The following is a 20,479-nucleotide window of genomic DNA, read 5'->3' as shown; positions in this document are numbered from 1 at the left end:
GTAAAACACTCGGCGCGGCGGTCTCTCAACCTCTTTCATCCTTTAACATCCTCGAAAAGATTACACCGGCACGAGACGGTCGACACAAAGCGGTTGCGTCGAGATGCGCATTTATATTATGGAGATACGACTTTTCAATTTTAAACCCGACGTGTGCAATATTGAAAACACGCACATGATTTAATTTCAATAGATGATGAGACGATAATAGTCGATTCTTTATAGTATTAATTGACAATTAATGTATTGCTGGTAAATGATATCAAATTACAGATATTAAATTATTAATAAATCAAACAATGATTCGTGCAACATTATTTTCCGCACTAATGAAAATAAATGAAAACAAATTGTAATCGACATTTTCTTAATGAAAATATTAAGAATGGCCTCATATATCGCAACTTTCTAACATTCATATTGTGCATTTATGCATGCATTTATGCATTTATGCAAAGTTAAAATTTTATTAAAGCGCGCTCAAAATTAATTGAAAAATATGACTTCATCATCTATTTTCCTTTCTATATCTTAGCTCGGCAGAAGCCCTTCATGGAGAAAATTTTATATCAAAAATTACTGCGATACGGTAGAGAGTAACCGCGGACATAAGAGAAATTAAGCTTGAATACTATGGCCATTATGTGAAAAACATGGTAAAAATTTTTATAATTCCTTCATGGTCCGCGCGGCTACTGCCCCATACATAGTAATTTTTTATATAAAATTTTCGCAAATTATAACGTCTGCTATACTTCACTCTGAAATTAATATTCTAATTACTCGATAAATGATATTTCTTTTATGGACAATGAATTTAATTGTTAATTAATTTGTCATTAAAGAGTATTGCGAAACATCTTGTACGATAAACTGCTAAATTGTCAAAGCCGTGCGTCGGCAAAGTAACAGCGCACGAGAGTTCCACTACGAGACACGAATCGTGTTCATTCCGCGCAAAGAACACAGAGAGGAGAGCCGAGAGAAAGAGAGCGACGACTCCGCTATTCCGATAGAATAACTTAGTAGTCTTGTTGATCCTTCCGCTCGTGCTCGCCGGTCGGTCCGCTTTCGCTTCGTTTGTTCTCGAACGCGGCGAGCGATTAATTAACGAGCGCTCGACAAACGATCCAAGTGCCGTATAGATTACGACAAAGGCGAAAGGGAAGGGCGGCGTCGCGAGGGCATCGTTCAGACTGTGTATACTCGGGGGCATCTGTCCCGCGCCTAATTAAACTGGACTTGAATCATTGCCGCGACTACCGGGGTCTAAGCCGGAGCGAGAGGACGACAGGCTCGTCCTCCTACGCCGACAGTATAATGCTGTCTAAACACTTCTCGTAGTTCATTCGGGATAATTCGGGGTACTTGTGCTTGGAAACTTCACTTACTTGAAAATCCTGTATTTAGTCTATGTATAAAAAAAATTAAATTTCTATACCAATATTTGATACTTGACGATGAAATATTAATTATAATTTTCATTACGATCTCTGGTATCTCTTCTCAGAAGGAGAGGTGATTAGTGTAAATTCTGTATAAGATATGTAATAATATTATAGTAATCTCTCGTAGATCATCGTTAGCGTTTGTCAGTTAACACAGTCTCGCATAAATTAATATCGTATCATCCTTGCGCGCGTATCTACCGCGTTGGATCGCTCGTTCACTTAATGCGCCGCGGGTTGGCGAATTATCGGCTCATTTCTCGATGCGCATCTCTCCTATTAAAGCGCTAATTATCGCAACGCAATTGCCGACGGCCTATTCATAATCCGCGCGCACCTAATCTAAGCTCAATTACGCGCGCCAAGCAGATTATATACACCCACTTAGAACCGAATTAGACCTCTTCCCCTTTCGGCGCGATCTCCGACGTTGATCTGTGAATCGCGCTCGGGTCGATGTATCTCGCGCTCACAAATACGGCTTAATTAGACGCGCAAATGCCGCCTCGAATCTCGAATTTCGACGTGATTCGACGCGCGTCGTTCGCAGTTTCCGATGCCGTGCGCAAAGTCAGTACGCGATTTAATTCGCTGTTGTGAGTTGTAATTAACGCATACATCGAGCCTGCGATCGAAATTGGGAGGAACTACGTGTATTTATGTGGATTATTCCGACTCGTGTCGCTGTTGAAAGCCTGTGAAAATCTGCTTACTGATAGCGTTCAGTCTTAATATTCACTTGCTTCCTGACAATTAATAATATTTGAAAGCGACAAATATTGTAATTTCTTTTAACGGGTATAACAATAAAGCAACGACATTACGTAATATTATTATAAAAGTTTTGTCGCGTTAAAAGTGATATTTTCTATTGAAAGCATTCACCCTAAAATTAATAACGATTAATCAAAATCTTCAGTAATTTAACATAAAGAAAGTTTTAATTCTCGCTGTTTGAATTCTTCTCTTAAGATTTAGAGTTCGACTGCTAGGTGACCCGACCCGATTCACGTGCTAATTAATCCGCGCCCCATTTATAAAGCTGTAACACTAAATGGAGACTAAGTTTGAAAGTGGCCGCCATCGCGAAGTTACGGCACGGGCGGATGGTTGGTATATTAAAGGGTGCCCGATCGTTCGTCATGGGGGGACGATCGTTTATAAGCCGAACAGGTTCATGATTCTCTTTAGTACTCCCATATTTCGTCACCTGAAATTCAATCTTCCGGTGTACTTGAGAAATTTCCGCAATTTCTGTTCCATTCAATAAACATTTTTTTTAAATTAACGTTTGATTGATTTAGGAAAATAATAAAATAATATGAAAAATTATAGCATTAAATTAAACAATTAAGAAGAATAATTGTAGAATCATAAAAATGATTATAAGAAACAAAATACTTGGCCAAATTAAAGTTTTTGAAGTAAATTTCAGCAATAGAAACGTGTTTATAAACGTATTTATGTGCAATATAACTGCTAAAAGAACTTATTAACTAATTTAATTAAATTTAACTAAAAGCAAACTGCAAAGTTGTCAAGAAGTGTGCTTCACAAGTTCATATCTGATTAAAAATATATTGTAGAAGTAGTTATGTGTGAAACTTACACGAAAAAAATGCAAATTTTTAAAGCTTTAAACAGTGAGAATCGGAATAGGAAATTCATATATTATGTTTGCACATCGAGTAACATTTCTATCGATTGTTTTTTATTATCTTTTTCCGAAGTGCTAATATTTCCATTCTTCGGAGTAACGCAAGAAAAAAGAGAGACTCCCGGAAATATGCAAAGCCGCGGAGAACAACGGCCGTAAAATCCGATGAGAAAGAAGAGGATATCGATATCGTAGGTGGTCGTAATGACGGCGATGGTGCATTGATTATAAGACGGCGGACGGTTAACAGTACAGAACTTCTCAGGCAGTGGAGGAAGGAGATGATGGCTCCTTGTTGCGTGGCCAGTCAAGCATGTCGATACTGCCGGATAGGAAAAAAAAAACGGAGACACTGTTACCGCCAATGATATTCAAGCGAAACGAGAAATAATGATATAAAGAGAATCAAATAAAGGATGATTCACGAATCGCAAGAATCAAAATGGATTCTTCGTTGAAATTTTTCATAAAAATTCTTACGAAAAGATGTGGAAACATTTAATAATCGTTCACTTGTAAAACATATATTTTCTCCACGAATTGAATTTCAGAAAGATAGATAACGTGATTTTTTTTCAACTTTTGGCGAAGTTGGATTTTATTTTATCCAAATCTTAAATAACGAGCTAATAAAATTATGTAAACGAGAAATTTGTATACAATATATATATAAATACGTTGGTACATTTAAAATAATTAAAGTAGAATTTAGACAGGCAATTAAATTCTATGCAAACTAATTAATTTGCTCATTTGAATGCAGAACGAAGCATAAATGGTCGGTTACGTATTTTTTGAAGGCAGGAATAGTGGTAGACCGGCGTTAAGCAAATTCTGAGAAGGAGAGCAGTGAAGGAGAGCGAGAAATAAGGAACGTTTGCAATGCTAATTATATGGCTTTTCTTATAACGCTCGGGTACCGCTTTCATGGCCCAGTTTAACTGACGATCTTGCATTGTGTTCTTCATCCCTCTGTGATCTGCGAGCGTATCTTCGCGACCGGTATCATGCAACCGGTATCATTCAACGTTCTCTCTCTCTCTCTTTCTCTACGCGGTATTATGCGCTCCCACGGTATATAGATTGAGGATCGAGAACACAGTAGAACCTCTGTATTCGCATATTTCGTATATTCAAAGTTCGGTGTTTGCCGGTTTTCATATTCACGGACCTAAAATTTGCTTATTCGCTAAAATGTAACGTATAGAATCTCCATTTTTCAAAAATATGAATTTAAAATGATTTGAAAATAAGCTCTTGTATTGTTAATTGCTATCCGAAAATCAAATTGACTTGATTTTCTCATTCTAACTAACTCATTCTAACAACGTGGTAGTGTCATTTCCGTTATATTGTATATTATTATATTATGTTAGGTAGAAAATTTATGTATGATTTTGCGCTCCTGGAAACTTTGTCCTCACTAATAAACGTCTCCCTTTTTGGGTTATACGATATTTACTATAATATATTCGAGGATTATAAGTTTTGCCATTAGAGGACAAAGCTGTAGTGACATGGGAACAATAAGGGAACTAAAGTCTATTAGAGGCATCGCGAATGAAGCAAAACCGAGCCATCTTTGCAGTCACGCACCGACGTATCGATCGATTCTGGTGGCCGTCGACGAGATCAGAGCCGAGATTACTTTCATCGTTTTATGCCCGTTACGTGCAACGTCCCTGGCTGGCTGACTAGCTAGCCACGTTCTCTCTGCTCAGGGAAAACTTGCCTTCCGTGAGGAGAGAACTCTTCGTCCTTCCTGCGGCCGGCCAATCAGCGCTCCTGGATGCGCTATCGCTGACAATAAAAGGCGAGGTAGTCCCGACGGGAGCAACCCATCTCTCACGCTCGAAATGGAAAACTCGGAATGCTGAGCCGCACATTTTCCGTACGTGCCGGATGTAACCGTTGCTAATTACAACGCCGTTAACTCGCTCGGACAGAGGACGAGTTCCGTTCCTCTATATCGGTTTTAATTCCAGTTTGCTTTCATTTAATTACATAATTTTTGAAGACAATACAATCAATTTATTTATAAATTTAGAATGCGAATATAAGTTACTTATCCGATTACACTAAATCCGTGAATTAATTTTGAACATTAATTTAAAAAATTATTTACGATAAAAATGATCTATGTACATATTTATTTTCATGTATAAATCATATAGTAACAACTCGCCATTATTCACGCATATACTTCCAACAAGACGAACGCGTAATCGTATTCGTTTAGTTATGCGGTGCGATATGCTACATCCATTACGGAACGTAACGTATGCAGTTGTAATGGCGCATACTAATTGTTTAGATAAGCGGGAATCCAAGCGCTCGTTTAGAAACACCGGAATCGGCGGCTATGCGACTCGTCGGTGTTTCTCTCGCAGATTTTTTTGGCGAGGATACGATTTGCATACCTTACTCGCATTCTTTTTTCTTTCTCTCCTCTCGAATAATTCAAAACGCATTACGCAATCGCGCCTTTTTCAATTCCAAATATGGCAAATCGCGCGATATTATATGAAGCAGATAGGCAATTATATATTATTAGAAAAAGTGCAATTATTTGATTAAGTATAATAAATTTTAAGTGTATTGTGTAATTAAATTTTATCTAATATTCTTCTGAAATTTTATTACTCGGTTAAAAAGTTGCATACTAAAATCATGAAAGTTTTGACATGATTAATGAACATTAACTCATATAAATGAAAGCATTATATTGTAGCAAAAAAGCGTCGGCATTATTAACTTGATGATGAATTTTTTAATATTAATTTAAAAGATTTTTGTGATATTTTATTTTGCAACTGCATTGAAAGTTGCATTTAGCGGATTTCAAAGTCCGCGCATTTATTCCGCGCGCGAGTTTTTTTTTCGTATTACGATCTATAGCAGCGAAGAGTTCCGGGAAATTATTATCTGCATGCACTTTACAGACAAGTCGGCCGACGTAAGATAATGAGGTAATAAGGAAATGAAACGAACGTTGTCGTTGTTCGACGGAAGAAAGGAGAGAAATAGAGAGAGGGAGAGAGCTATTCATACGTTCCGGCGATCCGTTTATTTTATGCCTTAAACGCGTCGATAAATTGGAGTACGCCTTTTAAATCGCCCGTTAAAGGAGCACCCTCATTTATCCGAAACTTGCTTCAACGTAATTCCGAAGAATGTTCTGCAGTCAACGAATCTCGTGAGTGTTCGCATTGTGTGTGTGTGTGTGTGTGTGTGTGAATACACGACGTTTATATCATTATTATTTTTCTTTTCAAATAATAAAATTGCTATATGAAATAATTGTAAAACGTTATTTTTTACCATCAGTATAAATCCTTTGGATTTATAAATGTTGGAGAATAAAATTATAGCAATTTTGCGGAGTGGGGGGGGGGGGTGAAAAATTCAGATTTTTGAGATAGAAATAATGAATAGGATGTTATTTTATTCTGAAACGGATGTTTTAACACAGTTTCACAGAGGCATTTTATTTTGCCATTTGATGTCACGTAAAACCTCGTACACAAAAACTTATCTAAAAACCCTGCAGCTAGCCAATATATGACAAACAAATCAATAACCGAGTAAACACGTCTCAAACAAAAAATATCATCGAACGTTTTCGTAAAAACTATGCGGAATCGCAACGGCAGGATAGAAAAAAAACGCATGTATTCGAAAATCCGTTAGCAGAGATTAATAAAGCAATAATACGGCGACGTGTCTCGCCTCGTCTCGTTTCGTCTCGTTTTGCAAAGTTTTCCGCGAAATTGTCAGTCAGCTGGAAACGCAAATCGCGTCTCTCTCTCAACGTGAAACTATTTGTGCCGCGAGTTTCCATTTAAGTTCCGCGGCGGGGAACCCGCCTACCCTTCCGCGAAATTGAATTTGCACGGAATAACGAAGTAACAGTTCGCGGTTCGCGAGCGATGTGCAAATGCACTTGTTCGTTCGCCGTTTCCCGTTCATTCGGCCGTTCGTTCATTCGTCCTTCTAGCCGCACTCTCGGCAGCAGACCTGTCTCGCATAAAAATCGAACATTCCCGTTCTGCTGCTATCTTCGGATTCGCTTCGTCCTGGAGCTTTTAGAACTTTCGGCTCATTCGAGTCGCGCTGGCAATTTCGCCTCTCATTCGTGCAGTTGTCGCTGCTGCCTTCGTGATATGGCGAACTGTGATTCTGCATATAATAACGCTTATTAGCTTTGAAAAGCAGTTTATTTTTCGAGAATTTATAATAATATTCTATAAAAAATATCAGCGTTTAGGTTTATATGCAAAATTTCAAATAATGCAAAGTTGATCTTTGAATTATGAAATCTATGAAATTAAAAAAAATATATATAAATAGCGACTATAATGTTAATGTTTCTCTCTCTCTCTCTCTCTCTCATCTTCGTTCTATAAAGAACTATAAAATATATTCTTTTATATATTGAATGAAACATTTGTTATATAATTTTCTATGTAATTTCCAAATGAAATCGAGTGTACGTTCTTTAACGCAAATTCAACGAAGGCTAGAGCTTCGAGATATCGTCAAAGTTTGAGAATGTCGTCGTATCAAATTTCCGCCGCGGAAAAATCGGCGTCGACCTCGTCGAAGAGTTCTGAAAGTATTTTCCGGCGATGGCAGTGGGCCACCCTGTATAGAATGCCGCGATAACGACGACTCACCGTGACCTGGTTCGCATAAAAGGCGTATCCGTGCGATAGCTGCGATTGCGACCGGCGGCGACGGGATCCGCCTTCTCCTCGCCGAGGACGCTCCTCCGAGGCCCTGAGAGCCCTCGTGACTTCGTCACCCGTGGAAAGTGTTTTCTTTGTCATACGAGAAACGGCGTTGACGTTAGCGCGCTATCTGTATATCGTCTTTCAGCCGATGGATGAATAGATATCGATTTTTATTCTTTACCCAGCGACGTAATGACGCGTAACAAACACGCGTAAGATTATACAGAATGAAACATCTTAAAGCATGATACATTAATCTTTGTTAAAATATTGATTTTAGGAAAAATAATACAAGTAAAAATTTTTAAATTTTGAAGAAAATGTATTTAATGGAAAGTGTGGTAGTTTTGTTTTAGAAAATAATGATTTCATTATAAATAGCGTCATTTATGTCATTTGATATACGCTAATTAAAATTAAATTATTACAAAATCATAGAGGCAAGAGATTTATCTAATAATTATTTCCATTTTTGCTATATACATATATACGTACCACTTTTACATATTATTAATATTAAAATTATTAATTTTAAAATTATAATTATTATCAAATTATAATATAAAATTGTGAATATTCTAAAGTTATTCAGTAAGTAGGACAATCGGATTTACTAATATAATTAGCGTAATAATGTGATATGGCTTACCTGGCGATATCGATATTCCGACTGTATTTGCGAACTATTGCATTCCGTTTGAAGATGACATTGTCGTGAATTTGCAAAATCACTGAATTTCCCGCGATTAGATTGACATTTAGGCGAGCAAGCGAGCTTATCTGTTCGCAAACGAATATCATAATCGCAATCATGGCCGCAATGTGGGCACTGCATTCGCATCTTTTTATCCCGACTCATTAGCAACGGGATGAAACAGAAAGGCCAACATCTGTAAACAGAAGCGTACGAATATTGCGAGACAACTTCTACATGTCGTAATTTTTTTATCAACGTTTAATAAAAAATGTGAGGCTGGTAACATTTCCGTTAAAAAGTTAAATAAAATACTGAATCGTAAACATTATTAAACTAAAATTGAAAATTTCACATTTTTGGATTTCTCTAATTTGATTTTTGACCAAGAAACTAATGTACTTTACACTACTAATAATAAACTTAAAACTTAATAAACTATTACGGTTTTTTTTTCTTTTCTTTTTTTGTTATAATATTATTTTGCATTTTTTTAGATTCTTGTCCAGAAAGATTGTCTTATTTAAAGGGCTAAATGTACTTGGAATAATTTTTAATAAATATCTCTCTTAAAATAATAGTGCGGATATAATATTGCATTAATATAAGCATTACATTTTTTGTTACATAAATTAAATCGATTTAATAATAATCAATATATTTGGGATAAGGGAATTATTCATATAGGATGAAATATATATGAGAAAAAATTGATACAAATGCCAGATAAAAATATTTTCTCATAGTTGACGAATATTACTGTGTAAAATTGTGTTTTACTAATTTGCTTCAACGAAGTGAATATATTCCATTTCGAAATACGATATTGCTTATCGGCAATCACTCGCCATAATTTATGACAGTGAATAATTTCACAATTTTCGTCGTGTATGGATTCAATTCGCTGAAAATGAATGCCTATGCGATTAGGATTAAATTCAACGAGTGGAATTTAATAATTATGAGTCGCAGTGATTCGCATTTCGCTGTTTCGCGCGACACGTGGCGCGTTACAGCGCGCATTAGTCTTTTGAAAAACTCGTATATTATGGCCGGGGGGAGACTATTTAGAGAGCGCAGGTGCGCCCGACTAATTAGCGCCTTTTTTACTGTCGCTAATAAGCAATTATCGGAAACTTGTTTTACCGCGGAATTGCTTTATCCGCGCAAATTTACATGCACAAGCTGGAATGGTTATGAGTGGGCGTAAAATCTTTTTTTTCTTTTGGACGGTTTTATTCATATTAAATTAAATTATTGATTTATAATAGCGCCTTTCTTTCCTGATTTCGTTGAACAAAATAAATAAGCTTGAAAAGAGATAAATAAATATATTTATTAATATTAATTGCATTTAACGCCAACGTGCTATGCCAACGTGCAGTTTTTTTCATTGCATATTAGCCATATACGATTGTGTGATGTACTTTTTGTAAAATAATTAACTTTGAGCAATTTTTCAATTACCAACCCCAATAAGCAAAATGCAGCCAGACGGGAGCTCGTGAAATTCTGCTGTTTAAGAATTATCGGCACGTCTTTCACATTACATGCAGGACAACGAACTAATTTGTCATAGTATTTCCATGTTTCAACTGCAAAAATAAGTAAAGTTAGATTCACATTGACCACATATTAGATTTGTAATAAATTTTCTGTGACTTTTAATACTCACATTTATACGATGTTCCATTCATTTATTTTAATTTAAAATTGATGAATGTCAAGAGAATGCAAATTTTTTAATTTGACTTTAATTGTGTTTATATCGCTCTGCAATTTTTAATATTCTAAGAATTCATAATGTGTTATATACACAGACCTGTCGTAGAGAAGACATTGTTCGACTGTTTCGGCGCGTGAGCTTTATCATCAGATGCTTTTAGTGCCGGAATCCACGGAAGCAACATGCCACTTTGCGACGGCTTGCTTTGCTTGCATTCCGCCCTTTGTAATTTACAAAAGCGCTCTGCTTTCTAGAAGCATAAATTTATTCGTGCGTGTGATAAACAACCGACCTATGCGTTGCGCGCATTTCTAGCAACAAGAATGTCCACTCAGGATGTAACGTTAATGAACAAAATTTACGCAGTTCTAATTACTGTTTTAAACGCGGCGCTCGATCATGTTGTTTGCGGTAAACCGATTTAAACCGCCGTCGCGGCCGCTGATTGCGACAAAATCCGCGGTTTAATTACGAGCGTAATAAGTCATTATGGAAATCGCCCAAAGCTGATGATCGCGCGCGTAAATGCATATCGAAACAACAATATATGCTCAGAGAACGGGCTAATTAGCGCTTTTTTTGTACCATTATTGTTTCGTAAACCAAGATTGAATATTTTATCTTTCTTAATAATTTGATATTAAAATTTTCTCTAGTAATTAAAAATTCACTCCAGACAACTATATTTCACAGAAATCAAATGTTAAAATTATAATAATTAATTATTAATTTATACAATTACATTGATTAATTATGTTTGGGAACTATTACATTATCTTTGTCTTTTGATGCATTTTTATATTTTTATTTTGTAAATTAATTTTTCGGTTTCGACGTGCTCATTAACAGGAAGATACATATTTCAATTGTGAGATGGTTTGTTTGTTATTTAAAATATTGGACGAGCCTTAATTACTCGTTTAGATAACAAACCATGTATTGAGAGATGTGTGTGCGCGCGCGCGCGCGCGTGTGTGTGTGGGTGTGTGTATATATATATATATATGCAGCACTTTATTAAAATGTAGAATAATAAAGCGTTGCTTTAATTAATCTTTCTCTTTCGCGATAAACATAATTGCGTTGTTGACGATCAATATTGATACATTCATATCGAAACGAGCGTAATATTGAAAACGCTTCATTCAAGAGAAACACAATGACGTTTGTTATTGACGATGCATCGATAATGAATGCGCGCAGAGTGCTTTATTAATTTTCCAGAAATTCTTCTCTTGTAGCTTGCACGCGGAAACTCGCGGATATAGGCGATACAAGTCCCCTGCCGCTTGTAAGTTTCCAGCGTCGGTGGGCTCGCAGGGTGTCAGCTCCGCGTTTTTGTACTTGAAAGTGCCGTAAACGTGACCGCACAACGGACAAATCACGCGGACCCTCTTTGCGCGCCTCATCATTAACGGAATAAAGCAAAACGGCCAACATCTGTTGCGAATTGCCCTGCGGTGAGAACCTGATAGCCCATTTACACTGCACGATGTGTGAGCGATATTGTATGAAATTAATCGTACAGAAAGTAGTGATTTATTTAAAAGAATTTAGCGCAAGTAGTGTGTTTAAAAATCTCACCTTTAAAAAAGATTCAAGAGAATAATTTTTAAAGGGAGGAAATTAAATTAAAGTTGAGTTAAATTTGGATTTTTAATTTAATCTCTCAAATTCAGAACGCAAAATCTCGTAGCGAGGCAGAAAGTCAGTCGAATAGCGGGCGTAAAATTAATCCGTGGCCGTTTACGTACGCGCCAAAAAACTCAGTTCTAAATTTCGGCTAGCTAGTCATGAATGTTGGATGGAAAGGTCAAGAAAAAAGTACCTCTTGTTAAAGGAGGTCAACAAAGGCTGTCGCAGAAAAAACGGTTGTTGCATAAAGGACACAAAAAGTTTTATCGAATTATTCTCATAATTAAGAAAAATATATTCGATTATTATAAAGCAGTAAGATAATGTTGTATTAATAGTACGCAATATTTATCACGGATAGTAATACTTCAAAATTAAGTGTGTCTGATTAAATAAATAAACTATTTACCAAATACAATGAAGAAGATACTTTGCAATTCTTTATAAGAAATTAATGTCATTTGTGTCGCCGCAACTTTTCTAAAAATGATTTTTTATTCCAACATTTATTTAAAGCTGCCTTCTATTAATTTAATCAAATTAATCTCTATCAATCATACCGGGATGATTGATCCTTGACGTGTACGTACCCGAGAAGACAGAGAGCTCCGGTATGAGATGTTGTCAGTTTGTTGCCGCGCGCGTGTAGCGTCGGTATAGCTTCCCTCTGGCATTGAGGGCAGACTTTCCTCTCGCCGTGCAATTTCCACGTGTCCACTGCGACGGTGAAAGCGAGTGTTAAGCTTTAACTTTCACACCAACCACAATCAGAACCACAGACTCGTCGCGGGTGCGCTAGATAAACCGCAGACGACAAAACATTCTTCCAAGGGTCGGTCTCACCGACGTCGCACAGCTTTACTTGTATTTCAACTATTTCTCTAGATTATACAATATATATATATATATATATATATATATATATATATATATAGAGTATGTGACATAGAAAGAAAAGTGTGGTTAACTGTGATTAACGATCCAACGTCGGTATGATCGAACATGGAAATTTGAGCACCAATTTCTCTAACATATTGTACTGGTCGGTTCCGCGGTTAGTAAGTCTAGTGTCTTTGTTCTGTTACTTATTTGAGTTTTCATCGTTTCCTTTATATTTTCCGTGTAATTTGAACGTTTTTTTTTCTTTGTCTTTACTTAAACTGAAAGCTTAAAATCGTGACCGAAACATTCTTCATATATTTTGTTTAATAATATCGAATGGAATTTTAGCGTTTATCAATCTCGAATTAGAGGATATAATCGCGAAAACACACACATACATCCTCTTTCTCGGCTATTGTGCGATACGTAAGGTTTAATTGCATCGGGGTATCTACCGCGAGTAGCATAAATTTTCTTCGGCTTGTTTTTCTTGCTGCTGCTATTGTCGGCTGGCGTGATCAAAATTCCTGAAGACGAAATTCGATTCAACGATATCTTCGACTTTACGTTCTTCTGCAGAAAGACACGAAGAAGTAAGAAACGTGGTCATTATTGATTGTCTCGTATATATTACGTAATTCAATTACGAGTTTGGATACGATATACAGGATAATCCATGAAAGGCTCTTTTAAGAAGAAGAATTGAATAGTTTTTTTTTTATTTTGTCATCGAAAAAAACTGAGTCAAAACTTTACAATCAAATAATATATTGTAAAGAATTATATATAAAATTTAACATTTCTATAAACATAAAAATCTTTATTTGACAAATCTTTCTCTGATCTACTGTAAGTAAACTTTTTTTATAAATAGAAAATTATGAAAAATGAGAATAAGTTAAATTATTATTTAAATAAATAAAATAGACAAGTGTTATTGTGAAATAATTAGAAATGTAACACACGTAATAAGCCGCGTTCATGACATGTGACTTCTTAAAATTCGTTGCACGTGCAGCATTTATTTCAAAAATCTCTCTCTCTCTCTCCCTCCCTTCCTTCCTCTCTCTCTTTCTCACCATAATCATTTTAGAGACTACATTCTCGACCCGAGAGACGTATAGGTTGAGGGTCTGCAGGATGGATAAGAGAAGGGTCGAAGGTGGAACGCGATACGATAAGACCACCACAAACATGAGCGTATAGTCTCCGCGTTTTTTGCGCATAATTTCTGTACGGTTCTCTCATCTATCAAAATATCTATCCCATCTATCAAGATATCTTATTTCTCAGATAGCAGTCTTAGGATCTTAGAAAAATAAGAGCTTTTTAAGAGTTTAAAAAGAATCAAAGTCGATCGTTTACTAAATTAAAAATAATTTTATCGCTATTGTAGAAATAATATATCAAATAAGAAAAAGAGATATAAAATTAAAAGATATCATAAGAACATAATTTTTAATAATATGTCAGGAAAGTCAAAAATATGAAAACAATATTTTAATGTTTTCCTATATTGGTAGCAGCATATGAGATTTCGAAATTCTGCTGCTATATTTTAGTCATCTTGATATTGAAGAGTTGAAAAATATTCCTCTGCGTTTGTTGGAAAAGCGAGCATACGTACCGGATTGTCCAAACGTTTGTCAGCGATCTTGGGATGATATTTACGGACGTGTGTGAGAAGTCTGCACGTATCTCTTCCCTTGACGCTTACCCGCTCGTCGCACACTGGGCACCAGATTGCTGCATACAACTGTATTAAAAAGTAGACATTTGGTTAGAGTTGACATGACAAATATTTTCTAGTAACAATTGTTAACAATAATTTTATTTCAGTGTTTGTAAAATTTAGTACTATAATTTTGGCGCTATAGTCTTTCACATGAATTATTTCTCGTTTTGTATAAAATTAATTTAAAATGAATGAATAACGCGCATTATTATTATTACAAGGTTAACCTAATTTCGATTGTACTATTCTTAAAACTTAAACAATTCGAAGCTGTATGTAAAGATCAACCTTCTCCTCTTTCATGTTCCGTGTATTTTCGGCTTCCTATGTATCTATCCAGCATACTCGAACTTTATGACTACGATTGATGTACAATAACATTGAACTGAAACTGAAGGTTTACGTGTGAGTATCAGATCGATAACGGCGAATCGAAGTTGTTTCTCTTTATGCGGACGATATTGCTTCTTCCACTTTCAATTTGCATTTTTCCGCATTGCATTGTCTAAAATTTAAAAAGAGCGACAAAATTAATGCACAAACATAGAATATTCAGGTGCTCAATATATTATTTGTAATAAATAATAATAATTTTAGGAATGCATAATATTTAATAATGAACGTAAATGGATATCTTTCATAATTAATTTTTTTATATATAATTAAAAATACGTGTAATATAGAATAAAATTGATAAAATTATTCCTATGTAATATATAAAATGATAAAAAGTAGTTTGCGCTTATATATCGAAATCAACTTTGTCTATGGAAAATTAAGATAATTTATGTTAGACGAACGAATAATTTAGCAAAACGTGTCACGTCACGCGCGCTCGTATAAGCAGAAAAGTCCTTCTCGTAACTCGGATATTTTCGTAGGGAGAGGCAGGACACAGGTCCTGCGAGGACTTTGTCACGTTTTAGAAGTTTCTCACCGGCGCGGAAGTGCTTCTCGAAAGAAGCAATCCACGAGGTGCCGTCGGAGAGGTACGAGCCGGAGGAAAAAGGAGCTTTTCCTGAATGCGCTATGAGAAGTTGAGCTCGCGCGAGTCAGAAGTTTTCGCAGACGGGAACAAAAGCTCGCACAAAAGCTCGTCACGGACGACGAGCACGGTCTCACTTCCGTTTCGCTCGTTCACTTGCAAGCGGAAACTGTGTGGTCGCGTGTTCGCTTTCGTTTCCTGTCGAACTCTACTCCGTACGCTCTATCGAATCTTAACTAATACTACATATAACTGTATAAGGTTTTTCGCGGTGTCTCAGTCGGTTGAAGGAATTTTCTTCTTCTCTCTTTCTCCAGTTAGCTTCCGGATCGTCCTCTCAACTTTACAACCGAAGAAGCGAAGCAAATTTCCGCTATTTGTGCGAGGGTGAGAGTGAGAAGATGCTCGTATAAGAAGCGAGGGAATGTAAAACTGGAAACTTATTTTTACTACTTATTTTTTATATAATATTTTATATTAAAAATATATTGTTTTAAAAAGTCAACAAAGTCGTTTAAAATCCTGAATTTTTGCACGCTTTCGAGATAAATAAAGAAGTATAAAATAAAAATACAGAAAATTAATTGTTGTTATTATTTTTAAATTTTTAATAATGGCTTAAATGTGGTTTAAATAAAATCTGTGATAAAAAATAACTTTCAGCAGTTAAATAATGTGTATAGCCTTCCGTTGTTTGGCACAGAAAGTACAAGTAAAAACGTTTTTATTATTCAAATTATTATTCGTTTCTTTTGTTGAATGTCTTACAAGTATCATCTCGATTTTTATATTATTTGGCATGGAATTATTTTGCGCTATACTCATGTCATTTCGTGACTTGGCACTAAGAGAAAGCAACGTTATCCGTTTGGAAGATATAGGACACTCGGGCATTAATCTTTCAACTGCCGAGACTGACATCGATTGTTCTCCGCGCAGCGATGTATCGATATAATACTATAAATATAATATCACAGCGGGTGTCTACCGGTCGATATCAGGCGGGCTACTAGCATGTCGCTAAAATTAACCGGGGTCCGCCGCGAAAGGCCGTAATTGAATTAATGGTCGAGAACACGTTTCTCTCTCTCTCTCTCTCTCTCTCTCTCTCTCTCTCTCTCTCTCCGATAGTGGGTCAAGAAATCAGGTTAGGTGGAGGAAGAAGAAGCGACGGGCGGACGTGGATGGAGTAGTGCCAGGTGGTGGTAGAGGAACTCCTCGAGTACCGTTAACCGCGTCTGTGCCGGCCGGACGTTTCTTTATGCGGATAGACGTGGGCAAGAGGAGACGCCAAACGCGCGCGCCGCACGTGGGTGAGGGACGCCCACGTGGATAATCATGAACAAAAGATCCGGCCGTCAAAAAATCTCAGCCACCGTGCGGAAAAATGCGTAGCTTAGGCGTTGCTAATTGAAAGATATATAAAATGATATAGACTTAAGGCACGTTTATGACGGGGCTAAATTGATACAATGGCTCCGGCGAGGAATAATAGATACAGCCACTGTCTAAATGTTTTAGTACATTATGGAGCTTGGTTATAATATGATTATGTAGCGCATTATGAAGCTATCAGGTTTTCTTTACTGATTTTTTTACAAGTGGAATTTTTTTCTCAATGAAACGTTTTTCTATATAGATTGTTCTTTACTTCCGCAACCACCTTTCAATAATTCATATCAAGTGTTACATATCCTTATAACCAAGCCTAACATTTAAATTTTCTTAAAATAATATTTATTTTAAATTAAATTAAATTTTTTACAATATATTATTTTGCAGACTATATTAAACATATTCTGCTTGATGTAGAGAGGATTGTTGCGAAATTTGCTCAAGCAGTTTAGTAAACTGTATTCTGCCTACAATCTCAATTGTCGATGGTCGGTCTTTTATCAGATGCGACGTTATCGAGGCAAACGTCTGGCTTAATCGCGTCGTTACATAAAGGCAACCACGCATGCTGGGTCGGGCTTGATGCATGATGCCTCCTCGATGCAAATCGTGAGAAAATACGCTACCCGGGGCGTCATTGTCGGCTGGGAATGTCATGCGTGGGGTTGCGACCCGAGATCGTGACCTGATCTGAGAGCAGCTCCGCAAAGCGTATTTTTGCATAATTCGCCATTTTTGCGTATACGCTCGCTACGTTAAAGTACAGCTGAGGATCTTGATGCGTCAGTTTACGGTTAAGCTCGAGCTCGTACATCATTGAGTTTCCATTTAGCAGTAATGCGATTCTTATGAGAAAAGATGATTACATTTCCTTAGCTCTAAATTGATATACGGGTTTTTTTATGCGAGGAAAAATTATCTGGGGAAATGTTACCTTGCGTATAATTAATTTAAAAGACGGATTTTATATAACACTTGTTTATCACGACTGGGATAAATATCTATCTCAATTACTTTAAATTTCAGCATTATTTTACATTTTATGCATTTAACATATAGTTTTTTATAATAGAAATTTTTATCCCTCCTTTATTTATATTTTTATATTTAAATTTTCTATATTTTTACATAGAATTAAAGCACCATTTATTTTTACGGTATTAAATATGAAGTTTATTATATTTAAATCAAGCTTTTTAAAGCGAGCCGACAAATAATAAAGAATATTCTGTTTTGATGCCATTGCGGCGTATCTGTCTTGTGATATCCTTTTCGTATGCCACTTTGAATATTCGATAAAGGAAAATTTATCGTAATTAGTCTCTCTCATCGAGCTTCATCGGCGAATGAAAAAGGAATATCTATTCTGCTTCTTACTCTTAATAAATATCATCGATAAACTGCCGATAATCTCGAGTCAATTACTCGTGCTTCGCAGAAAATACTTAGCTTCATTTACAATGAATCACGTGGCATCCTTTATTCTGCCACGCAGTCTTGAGATCCGGCGGGTGTATTTCGCAGGCGGATACATGGGCCGTACCGCGATAGTGTCTGGTTACCGCGATAAGAGATGAGCTCAAGTTTAAAAAGATTCTTTGCAAAGTCATGATTTTATTATTATCTACACGGAGAAAATTTTATATCAAAAATTACTATGTACGGCAGTAATTGCGGACTATGAAGGAATTATAAAAATTTTTACTACATTTTTCACATGTGAAACATAATAAAAATTTTCGGTCCGCGATTACTGTCGTACATAATTATTTTTTTTATATAAAATTTTCTCCGTATATTTATTTGTGAGTTAAATATTAAAGGAATTGTTATATATTTTTTATTATTAATAAAAGCTTTTATAATGCAGAGCTTTTTGAATTTATGGTTGCAGGTAGTAAAAACAAATTATGAGCTTGAAATTTACTAATTTAAAGTTTAAGCTTAATTAATTTGAAATATTTCAAATATTTGAATTAATTAAAACTTAAATTTATTTAACAAAATTATGCATATTTAATTATATTTTTTAATCGGTTATAAAAGTTAATGGTTTCAGAGAACAAAAGTAATTAATTTATAATTTGAGTTTGTATTAATTAAACGAAAAATTTAAATTTATTTTATAAATTATATATTTACAAAATTATTAAATTTTATAAAATTTTACTAATTTTTCTAATACTTAGGTAGTAATATTATTATAAAAAATTGCTTACCGCGATGCATTCATGTCAAAGTCTTTCGCAATTATAAATCCGCTTCTGACCATTCTAAAAAATATCAGGATAATTGCAGTCATGTCTAAGATAAAGGCAGGCAACAGCGTGGCCTGGTTTAAGAGCCAAAGCCGCTGTGAATTAGCGTACACAATTGTACCGTGCACAAAAAGCAGGTTACATCCAGTTGGATGTAATTGCGGTGGCGTGCACAGTCGCGCGCGCACGGTGTTTTGCCGGGTTTAGATAATTGTGGTAACAGGAGGTTAACGTGTCCCTTAGCTTACAATCTCCTTTTTCCCCCCACCTCTCGAGGGAATCAAGTACCTTCTCTGTCATTCTCGATCAGTGCGCCACATCTCAGATCGATCAGCGAATTAATCACTTGTCAAAAAGATCGTCTTATCATTTTTAAAAGAAACCCCTAAAAATATAACGTATTATGTACACTACCTTTTTTCAGAATATAAGGATAAATTTTGTTTTATCTATCTGCTATTTCTTTCCTGCTAGGATTTCATGTTAGGGATCGCCGAGTATAAATAGGATTACCTCTGCTATCGTAACTGGACTGTGCGCTCGGATTATTGACACGTGATAGTTTATCTCGTTGGCTTACCAATAACAGACATTATTATCGCTTATCTCGTCAGCAGAGGCGGACGCCTAAGCCGGCGGGGACATCATTAGAAGTACCCCCTACGCCTTCTTATCTCATGGGCGCCAGCAACTTAGCCGTCATCGCCATTTTAATGTCGCCACTTTTAACTCTCCCAAACTTGAACTCAAGATTATCGGTATACTTGAAACATTAAATTAGCATAACGCTTTAATCTTCGAGGAAAATATTATAGTTAGCGCGGTTAAATTTTATTAAATATATTATTTTAAACTTTTGCTTTTAAACAAATATACAAAATCATGTATTGCTTTTGGAGGTAACATTTTTAACTTTTTTTTAATGTCCCTCTCCCTGATGATAGCTTATATATGTAGATTAAACAATTGTATTTAACTTACATTTTTAAAGGTATGGTTTAAAAAGTATGCATGAAATCTCTCTACGACACAACTTTGGTTGATATTACAATTGTTGCGAAAGGAATGACACAAAAATCGTATAATTGAAAGTAACAGTCGTTCGTCCGAGATATTCTGTATACGTATACTGATACACATCTTGGGTAGGCAAAGTAGTACATTTTAATATGCATAAAAATGCGGTGTCTACGGCTTAAGGAGGATGCTCGAAGCAGGCGCACGCAAGATACTTGCCATTCGCGCCGGAAGACAAAGGATCGTGGAAGACGCGAGCGAGTACGAGAAATATTACGGTACCGAGAGCGTGCACGCGCCGCGTCGTATATCTG

The 20,479-nt window shown here is 35.9% G+C and overlaps 2 protein-coding genes across 2 annotated transcripts; both read right to left on the bottom strand.

The window, feature by feature from the left end:
• Nucleotides 1–6,509: 6,509 nt before the first annotated feature.
• Nucleotides 6,510–10,267, bottom strand: LOC137001150 (uncharacterized). The gene is made up of 5 exons (XM_067359503.1): nucleotides 10,208–10,267; nucleotides 10,004–10,127; nucleotides 8,488–8,728; nucleotides 7,782–7,925; nucleotides 6,510–7,284 (listed from the first exon to the last, which is right to left on the bottom strand). Exons 1-5 carry the CDS (start codon nucleotides 10,227–10,229, stop codon nucleotides 7,099–7,101), a joined length of 717 nt encoding a protein of 238 aa, XP_067215604.1. The 5' UTR covers nucleotides 10,230–10,267; the 3' UTR covers nucleotides 6,510–7,098.
• Nucleotides 10,268–10,373: 106 nt separating this feature from the next.
• Nucleotides 10,374–15,040, bottom strand: LOC137001151 (uncharacterized). The gene is made up of 5 exons (XM_067359505.1): nucleotides 14,799–15,040; nucleotides 14,403–14,531; nucleotides 13,231–13,348; nucleotides 12,484–12,610; nucleotides 10,374–10,508 (listed from the first exon to the last, which is right to left on the bottom strand). The coding sequence occupies exons 1-5, from the start codon at nucleotides 14,811–14,813 to the stop codon at nucleotides 10,415–10,417; spliced, it is 483 nt and encodes a 160-aa protein (XP_067215606.1). The 5' UTR covers nucleotides 14,814–15,040; the 3' UTR covers nucleotides 10,374–10,414.
• Between the last annotated feature and the right edge of the window lie 5,439 nt (nucleotides 15,041–20,479).

The sequence above is a fragment of the Linepithema humile genome, chromosome 7, assembly GCF_040581485.1.
Source record: "Linepithema humile isolate Giens D197 chromosome 7, Lhum_UNIL_v1.0, whole genome shotgun sequence".
Lineage (NCBI taxonomy): Eukaryota > Metazoa > Arthropoda > Insecta > Hymenoptera > Formicidae > Linepithema > Linepithema humile.
Note: the sequence above shows the minus strand (reverse complement) of the source record. Positions and strands in the feature narration are given on the sequence as shown.